This window comes from Canis lupus, chromosome 28, assembly GCF_048164855.1.
Source record: "Canis lupus baileyi chromosome 28, mCanLup2.hap1, whole genome shotgun sequence".
NCBI classification, from domain to species: Eukaryota; Metazoa; Chordata; class Mammalia; order Carnivora; family Canidae; genus Canis; species Canis lupus.
The window spans coordinates 37,501,447-37,511,822 of NC_132865.1; the positions used below are offsets into that span (position 1 = coordinate 37,501,447).

At 36.0% G+C, this 10,376-nt stretch overlaps 1 protein-coding gene across 4 annotated transcripts in view; it reads left to right on the forward strand.

Moving 5' to 3' along the window:
- Positions 1–1,088, forward strand: part of RB1CC1 (RB1 inducible coiled-coil 1) — a 98,050-nt gene extending 96,962 nt beyond the window's left edge. For all 4 annotated transcript variants that reach the window (XM_072804636.1, XM_072804638.1, XM_072804639.1 and 1 more), the window contains one exon: positions 133–1,088. In XM_072804636.1, the coding sequence (XP_072660737.1) occupies positions 133–210 (78 nt within the window). In that variant the 3' untranslated portion in view covers positions 211–1,088. The remainder of the gene's footprint in view (positions 1–132) is intronic.
- Positions 1,089–10,376: the final 9,288 nt, after the last annotated feature.

The window sequence follows — 10,376 nt, forward strand, 5'->3', positions numbered from 1 at the left end:
GGGGTGTGGGTCTTGTGTAGTTTGATAAAGACTTCTCAACCCCCAGTACTCCAGCAATAAGTAGTATGATAGGACAGTACCTATGTAATTTGGTTTCAACTATTTAAGTGATTCCTTTTCTTCTCTTCTTAGGCACAAAACAGATTTAAAGTTCCTTTGGGGACAAAGTTTTACAGAGTGAAAGCTGTGTCATGGAATAAGAAAGTATAACTTATGGAAGAAATTAAACATTCTGTGACATGTTTCTGATTTGTCCTACAGTGCTTATTCATCACTCCAAAAACAGCAGGCCATCTTTTTATATAAAAGTCACAGTGACAATATACTTCATTGGTGTATATCATTTACTTTTTAACTGGCTACGTTTTAGGAACAATAAATTCATCAAAACCCTCGGCTGAATTAAAATGGTTTTTGTTTTTTTACCCAAATAACTAGAAATGCGGACCAAACTAGTTCATTTTCTCAAAGGGCATACCCTGCATTGTGGCTTATTGTTAGCCATATTAATTGCCTGTTACATATACATTAGCTTGGACTTAGATATTAAATGTTAGTTATTATTACCAGCATTTGTCCTTTTGTGAAATCAATATCAGAAAACTTGCACTCTTAAACACATTCTTTATAAAATGTATAAATTCTTCAAAACTACTTAAAGAGGAGTGTTATTGCATGCAGATAATCATAACTTTGAGTTTGCCTCTGTAGATTACTAAAGCAAATTGTTTCATTTATTTTTTTAAATGCCCTTTGATGTTTCAAAACAAAAAGAAACTCTTCATTTGATTGACTGATGTTAAGATCAGCCATAATCAGCAATCTTCAAAAGCACTTTCAACAATGGTCACCTAGGTTCTAAAGGGAAGAGTCAGTGCTATTGACAGTTTCAAAAGCAGCACTGGAACCTTCCCAGTCTCTCTTATTTGTTTTAGAATAATCATATTGATGAAATCATAATTCATGGTTTGATTTCAGAAAAAGCATATTCATTGTACATTAACCATTTAGAGGTCATTTAAATAACAAAATATTGTATTGTAAAAGACATGTAGAATTTTAAAACAATAAAGATTTGAACCTGTAAATGTGTGTGCCTTTTAAAAAGGGATACATTTTTAATATATTTGAGTGATTGCTGGGAAGTGTGAAAAACTTGTTCTGTATCATATCAAAAGAGAAACATGTTTATTACAAAAATGTTCTTTAACTATATACTATGTAACAGGGTAAAACAGTGTTATGTAGAATAGAATTGTGTAAACTAGATATGTAGACAAATTGCTATGGAGCAAAGGTATTTAAATGAGTTAGTTGAGTTGGATGAGGCTTATTTCAGGTTTGTTGCTAGAGAACAATAATAAAATTATTCTTTTTCAGAAAATATTTAATTTCTTCTTAAAAATAAGTTAAATATTTTTTTAAATATGTATATCTAATAGTACAGAAAATGGAATAAACACCATAGTGTATAGAAAACTGAATTTGACAACATATTAATGAATAAATGAACAAATGATTTCACATGTTTCTATTCAATCCTTCCATGACATCTCAATGCAAAAAATACCAAAGCAATAAACTACTTTATATACAGAGTGGTTTTATTAAGCAGATTTGGTTGGGTCTAAGTAAGTCTGCCGGGTGGACCATTTTGACTTGCTTGGTGCCCTTCACACATATAAATATGTGGTCATTGTGCTATGGAATAACAGTGGCCTGACACATGAAAGCTATCATCTCATTAATGCTACTCTTTCATGTTGGATTTTATTGCTTATAGTTTTTCTTAGATTCTATTTTATATTCATCCTATCAATCTTACCTTTGTATGGTTATGGTCAATGTACTGTGCATTTGGGCATCAGAACCCCTGAGTTCCATTTCTAGGTCTACCTTAACTTTGGACGACTTGCCTGAACTGAACCACAGTTTTCTCATGTAATAAAATAAAATGATGTAATAATAGGTCCTACCTCATAAGGTTGTATTGAAGGTTGAGTGATGAAAATAACGTAAGGTACTTTGAACCAATTTCAAAAACAGATTAAATAAAATATTAGCTATTGTAAAGATTTTTTGCATAATCAAAACCTGTTAATCACTACTCAAACTCTAGTAGAATTGTGTCTTTATTACAGGAATGAATATTTAAATCACATTTTACTGCAAGTAAAATTTAAGCACATGTGAATCATGTGGATAATTTACTTAGCATATGCAGGTACCTCTGCATATGCTAAGAACAGAATGAGCAAAAATTATCTAAACCTTGACTTTTATTTTTAAAAATTACGGTATAAAACAAGTACATGATTTCCAAAAATAATTAATACACCCCTAAGCCCCTGTTCTATTTCACAGTTGTGCCACCTAGAGGTAAGATTTTACTTTTTTAGCCATTTTTAGTTTATATGCCAGATTATATGACTACACTATGATTGATAATTTGTTATCGATTTATTTTCTTATATGAAATTTTAGTTATTTCATTAGAACTTTATCTTTCCAATAATTAACTGTTACTTTCCAACTAGCACTCTGTAAATGGTTTCTGAGCCAACTCCTAAATCCTGATTACATTTCCTTCCTTGTGCAGCCCATAGTCTGAAGTTTTTCTGTTGTTTTTTCTTCTTGTGGTATTATTGTGTAATTGCTAGAGCCTCGATCTTTTCAAATGCTTCTTCATACTTTATTTCATCAAGTCACGCTTCTCAGAAACCTGCATTTTGGAACCATCTCTCCCCATGCCTCATACAGGTAAAATGAACCCATTGTCACTTTGAACATTTCTTGGAAATATTTTTAGCCAGAGGCACACATTTGTTAGTTTTGCTATTTATTTGGCTAACACAAAATATTTCGTCATCTTTCCAGCTTCCAGTAGCAGTTTCTCTACTTTTCCAAACTTCACAGACCACTCCTTCACTGTTCTGGCCTTTGGTCAGGCAGTGCCAAATGTTAGGTTTTTGTTAGGTCAGCGCCTCAGTCTTGGTACCAATTTCTGTATCAAGTGTTTATTGTTGTGTAACAATTATTCCAAAACAGTTGCTCACATGGCTGCAGTGACCTGTTGATTCAACTTAGGCTGGATAGTCCATAATACCTTCACTCAAGAGTCTAGAGGTTAGTTAGGGTTGTCCTCCAGAGTACTTTGCTTCCTTATGTGGCCTCTGTCATAATACTCCAGGTTTCTAAGCAATGGCAGCAGACTTCCTAAAAGAGAGGCAGCAAAAGCCAGAGACTTGCATGTCAAATTCTATTACTTTTTTGGTCCAACAGAACCAACTCAGATTCAAAGAAGTAGCAGAGGATAAAAACTGTCTTTTTTAAACCGTCACAATTCTTTTTGAAGTTATATGCAAAACAGCTATTGCCCATTAATATTTAGAAATAGTTACAGATATCCTTGAAATTTTTTTTTTAGAATAGCATGTGATTTAGTGATCTCTTAAAGCCATAAATTTAAAGTAATGTTTAATTTCCACAAATATGTATTCTACTTACTAGTAAAAACTGGAAGCAGTTAAAAATGTTATTGTCCACTAATTGATAGCTTTTATATTAGTCATAGTCTCAGAATATAAACAAGCCATCTTTGGCCAGTTTTAAAAAATACTTTGTATAATTTATAATCTTTATAAGATGGAAATTTTTTCAAACACTTCTTAACATAGTGGTAATGAGACTACAGTCAGCTGTAAGCTATTTGGTTTACATACTTCTTAGATGTCTCAGACTTGGAGATCATTCCAATTGAGCTCCACCTGTTCCATTCCTACCTTAAAATAAATAAAGCTTACTAGCAATATCAGTTCTGATGTTAATGGAAACAAGTGGCAAGACTCAGCATTAGAAAATGCAAGATTAGTTCTCCATGTGCTCTCCTCACCAAAGCAATAATTGTGTGTGTCATGTAAGAGTATACCTAGCGATGCCTCTAGTATCTGTGCCCCCAGTAGAATACTATGCCATTAAATCATTTTAACAGATGTCACCCATTCTTTTTCCTTCAGGTTCTAGGACTGCTAGAGGGAGGAATCACTCCATTCTCACTGAATTGTCACTATAATATGGGCGATTCAGGAATTTCCAGCACTTCTAGGGACTGTTACTACAAATATTAAATGTTGCTTCTGAAAGATCTCATTTTGTGCAACCTTATAGCAAAAGTGCTTCTGACATTCTAACTCCCAATTGATGTTGTAATACTCCTTAGACTGATTTAGAAATGCCACCAGTTAATTCCTCCACTAGTCAGTAATAGTATTACTCAGTGAATAGCTCATTTAAGTGTCACTTATAATCTCTGGAATTCTGCTGTACCAGTGGATGTCTACTAAACCAGTTCAAGTTTCTAACATGAACTACTTACTTAGTTTCTTAAAAAATGAGTTCTTAACTCCTACAAGTGTAAAGCCTAAACTCAACAAGCATATGTGATGCCTAAATTCTCTCAGCAATTTCAGTTACATACTACAAGATTATCTCTTCATCCAACATGTTTAGAAGTATGATTTCTGGAGCTGTCACCAGTACATGCACGTATTAACTTTTTTTTAAATATTTTATTTATTTATGAGAGACAGAGAGAGGCAGAGACACAGGCAGAGGGAGAAGCAGGCTCCATGCAGGGAGCCTGACGCGGGACTCATTCCCCGGGTCTCCAGGATCACGCCCTGGGCTGAAGGCAGTGCTAAACCGCTGAGCCACCCGGCCTGCCCTGCACATATTAACTTTTAAAACAGGTTATACATGGTCTAGTAGAAATGTATACTTGCTTTTCTGTTTTCATACCACCATATACATAACTAGATCCTAAAAAGTAACACATTTTCATGAATATTCCTCCTACTTAGTCTGTAGCATTGAAGAGTGCAAGAAAACATGAGTGAGCAATGTTTACAACTGGCCATCTTGCACCTTGGAAATCTTACCAGAGGACTCTTTCACAGCACTAAAGGCAATTGTGCATAATTTAAAATATTTTGAGTTGCCTTATAAATAATACTGTCCTTATAAGAGTATTCAAAAAGTCTACAAGAATTCTGTCATCACTCTGATTCTGACATCGTGGGGACCTGGAGTGCCAGACAAGTCACCTTCCAAGTTTGGTATCTGATACTCCCCTAATTACCTTCACATTGACTGGTGATAACTAAACAGCTATGCACTCCATCAGAGAAGCTTTTCAAAAAGTTTGATTTATTTAGTAACTGGTTACCATTATCAATAGAGTATTCACAATTAAGGTAGTTGAAATCTCACACCATGAACTAAGTGATAATTCCTAGTTTGCAACATTAAGAGGTGGGTACAGGCTTGTGGATGTAACTGGAATGTCAAGAAGAAATCTCTCCACTTTCACAGATACCAAAGTTGTGTTCTTATGATTTGAAGTCCTTACAACCTCTTAAGCATGCCATACTGCTCTGTATCCTAAATACCTTCATTCAAACTGTTTCCCAATAAATGAATGATAGTACTAACTTTTCCATAATTTCGTATGTCACAAGGGTGTGATTCTGGTATAAACCAATACCTTTGTCATTTGTGCCCGTAATACAGTTGCCTAGGGAATATAGTACACTGACAGATGAATTCTCTCCTGGTGGAAGCAGAACTATCAAACTGTAGCCCAGTGAGCCAGAAATTGGAGGAAAGTTTGGTTGTCAGGTGGCCTCAGCAGTTCAAATATGAGAGCCTAATGTGGGGACTCACCTTCTCAATGCTACTCACCGTTTTTCCCTAGCTGAATTTCCTAGCTGCCCTTTTCCATCTCCCTATGGTTAATGCTGCCTTTTTCAGTTCAGGAGTTTGCTTTTTTAAAAGTGTAAGTTCTAGTCCTGTCTCCCTAAGACTATAACCAAATCCATGTTGTCTTGATTGGACTAATTGTTTTAAAATCCCACCCCTGCATCCACAGCCTCTAGGACTATTTTCCCAGATGACTACTGAATTAATGTCTTAAACTTTTCTCATTTTTTTTTAGTCTTTTTTTTTCAATTTTCACTTATTTATGATAGAGAGAGAGAGAGAGGCAGAGACACAGGCAGAGGGATAAGCAGGCTCCATGCACCGGGATGCCCGATGTGGGATTCGATCCCGGGTCTCCAGGATCGCGCCCTGGGAAGGCAGGCGCCAAACCGCTGCGCCACCCAGGGATCCCAACTGTTCTCATTTTTACTCAAGTTCTAGAGCGTCTCTGATTTCCTCTCTGCATATGTTGTTGTTGTTTTTAAAGATTTTATTTATTCATTAGAATACAGAGGAGAGAGAGAGAGCAGCAGAGACACAGGCAGAGGGAGAAGCAGGCTCCATGCAGGGAGCCTGACGTGGGACTCGATCCGGGTCTCCAGGATCACGCCCTGGGCTGTAGGCGGCGCTAAACCGCTGAGCCACCAGGGCTGCCCCCTGCATATGTTGTTTGTAGTGTTTATTGGAGTAAGCCAACCTGGAATTGGAAATTCCCAGGTTTTCACATAAATCTTAAAAATTCCAACAATTTAAACATACTGAAATACCTCCTCAGTGCTCACTACCATATTATTTCTAACTTTTCATAACAGAGCTTGTCATTAAAAGCTTATGATTAGAATGAAGCTCAGAAAATCTCCATTAAATAATGAATGTGTGGCTTCAAGATGATTTTGTGTATTCACATACCAGTGAATTCCAAAAAGGTTTTACTTTGGTTAGAAGGACCAAAACAAAATGCCTCCTAATGCACTTCTGGCATTCCTTAAGAGGCTACAATTGTGAAATGGAAGATGGCTAATATAAATGAATTTATTATCGTTTCTTTGCACAGTATTTTCTTACAAGTTCTTTTCAAAGTTTTTGGAGAGTCCATATACTCAAGGTTACTATAGTAACGACGCTGTTACTGAAAGTGATGTGTGGTCGCTGTGGCCCTTTCCTGGATTTAGTTCTACAAATTAAGTCAGCACAAGCATACCTTAAAAGGATATAGCTCATTAGCAACAAGGAGTGTGTTGACTATCTTCTGCAGGAAGCCTATTATAATAGTATGAACCGCTAGTCTGCACACAAAGGAGTCCACATTTTCAAAGATCACGCTTAAACTAAGAGTTCACAAGGTTGACCTGTGTCACTCTATCTGAATCTAGCCTTTGTACTTGAAAGAAATACACCTTTGCTCTAAGGAAAAATTCTGAACCTTATCCAATCTGATAAACCAGTAGGCCACACAGATGCTTAGGCCTAATAAAACTTCAGTGACTGTGCATTCTTAAGGCACCATAAGCTGCCTATATCCAGTACTTGCAGTAAACTACTTTCTGTTCATGTTGGAATTTCAGTACTGCACCTTGCCTAGGTTTATCTCTAGCCCCCCACATCATCAGTATCCACAGTTGATCCTCAAAAATACATGATTTTAACACCGCCATCCTTATTCATTTAATGTCATTTAAATGTAAGCATCTAGAGAACTTGTTTCCTCTTGAAAATTCCAATGTTTTATGCAAATCCTGCTGCTTAAAATTGTAGGTATGATAAAATGTGACAAGGGGCAGAATGCTTCTAGTTGTTAAAACTGAGTTCAGGGCAGCCCCAGTGGCTCAGCGGTTTAGTGCTGCCTTCAGCCCAGGGCGGGATCCTGGAGACCCAGGATGGAGTCCCATGTCGGGCTCCCTGCATGGAGCCTGCTTCTCCCTCTGCCTGTGTCTGCCTCTCTCTCTCTCTCTCTCTCTCTCCCCTCTCTTATGAATAAATAAATAAAATCTTAAAAAAAAAAAACAGTTCAAATATGGATTCCAAAGTAAATTACTGGCTCACCTATTTAATTTTTTTTAGCCTCAGTTTCTCTGTGGGAATTTCTATTATCTGTAATAAGTAAAACCTTAACAGTTTTTTGTGATGATTACAAGAAAAGTAAGTGAAACTATTCTGCATATTGAAAAGTGCCATACAGGCAGCCCGGGCGGCTCAGCGGTTTAGCGCCGCCTTCAGACCAGGGCAAGATCCTGGAGACCCAAGATCGAGTCCCACATCAGGCTCCCTGCATGGAGCCTGCTTCTCCCTCTGCCTGTGCCTCTGTCTCTCTGTCTCTCTCTCTCTCTCTCCCTCTCTCTCTCTCTCTCTGTGTCTCTCATGAATACATAAATAAAATCTTAAAAAAAAATGAAAAGTGCCATACAAATATTTATACATTCCTAGAAAGACTTTAAAAAGATTGTGTGCTTTCAAAACGGGTTAGAGTTGCAAGGCTCTGGTCTTCCTAAATTTCTACACAATGCTATTGTTATTCAGTGTTAAAAAAAAAAAAGGCACATAAGGTCACCCAAACCTCAACCCACCACCAAAATCCTACAAAAGTTAAACCATGGCACCTCAGACATTCGTAGCAGCTGACATCTGTGATGTATTTATGGATACAAAGAGGCACTAAAAACTATCTCTGCTCTCTTCTGTCTTCCCTTGGGATAAAGATTTTAATTCCCTTTCCAAAATTAAGGTGTAGCAGTACTTAGGGTGCCTGGCTGGCTCAGTCAGTAGAGCATGCGATTCTTGATGTCGGGGTAGTGAGTTAGAGACCCATGTTGGGTATACAGGTCACTTAAAAATAAAACCTTAGGGCATAAAAGGTGTAGCAGCACTAAAGATTACTTAACATCCATATTTTATAATTTAAAATAATTTTAGAATATAAATTTCTAGAATATTTCAGAAAACATGCTAAACATTTTGATCTCTATTTTAGAATCATTCACTAGATAATAGTCATTTTTATTCTGTCGGTTGTTTTTCTCTAAATGAAGTATAATTTTTATGGAAAACATGACATGAAAAATTGTTTCTAACATGGGAATTAAAGATATTAGAGAACTAACCATATTGCACAGTAAATGGATTAAAGTATAGGTCTAGATTTAGTTTTTTCATTTCCAAACAAGAGAAGTTCATTAACCATCTTGAAATTTAAATGAGCCTTTTGGGACTGATACAAAAATGCCTTTTAAATGATTCTTACATGAGTTTACTAGTTTCAAAAATAAACTGGTGATCATCTCTCTCACTTCTTTCACATATATATTCTCCAGCTCTATTTGGATTCACAAACTAAGGTCTTTGCTCAGGCAACAATGTGCTCCCTGCTATTGTTATTCAGTGTTAAAAAAAAAAATCTTTACTTTGTGTATGTTGTGAATGCAAACAAACTGCACATTTTTCACAGTGCAAATTAACCAAAATTAGATTCTGTGGGGCAATGATTGCTAAGTTTATTCTCTTAACAAAAACTTCTTGCCTGAATGATTCAGGTAGTCCTTTATCAACAAGCTTCAGTATTAGATGGAACCTCACCTAAACAATTTGAGGAAGCACAAGTGAATCTAGAGAGAGGAGAAAAGAGAAATCCATAGTTTCATAACTAAAGCTGCACATATTGCTGAACCATTTTTAGGGGAGCCAGGTGAATTGTGAGATGGACTTAAGAAATTTTCACAAGGGGCAGCCCGGGCGGCTCAGCGGTTTAGTGCTACCTTCAGCCCAGGGCGTGATCCTGGAGACCCAGGATGGAGTCCCACGTCAGGCTCCCTGCATGGAGCCTGCTTCTCCCTCTGCCTGTGTCTCTGCCTCTCTCTGTGTGTGTCTTTCATGAATGGATAAATAAAATCTTAAAAAAAATTTAAAAAAAATTTTCACAAGACATTAAATGTTCAGCGACAAGAGCATTGAATCTGGTGTATTAGTTTCACTGGATGCATCAGAAAAACTGATCAGCACTTACACCAGGAGATTTTTTTGTTGTCAGTTTATGAAGAATATATGGAATTTCATTTCATAAAAATATGACAGCCAAAGTACATATAAATATTGCTTCTTGTACTTAATGTTTCCATTCACAAGCAAGAACTAAAAATTTACCTTTCTAATTAAAGGTAATTTAAAATACACATTGCAAATATGGAGATTACATGAATATCTAATTACTATTTTCAATGCCGAGATGAAAAATAAACTGATGTAATATTTAATTTACACATAAAAATAGGAAAAGTTAAAGTCTCCAATTATAGCACTGTTACTTCTGAGATATCAAAACATTTGTAGAATACTTTTAGTGGGTGTTCATATACAGTCAGGACTATAGAAAATGAATTATAAATAATTCAAATGCATGCTTCTTGGCATTCATGTAATTTTACTTTTTTTCTGAATATTGGGTTAAGGAACATGATTTTTTTTTTCTATTAGAAAAAGTAGACATAATAAAATTTATAATAAAAAATGAGGTCACCATTATCAGGGCATGTCCTGGAGCTCACTGCCATCTTTGTCCTTATAAAGGGATGGAAAGTAAGTGGTGGAAAAGAATCAAAAGAACTCTATGAAGGCAAAAGCATTCATGT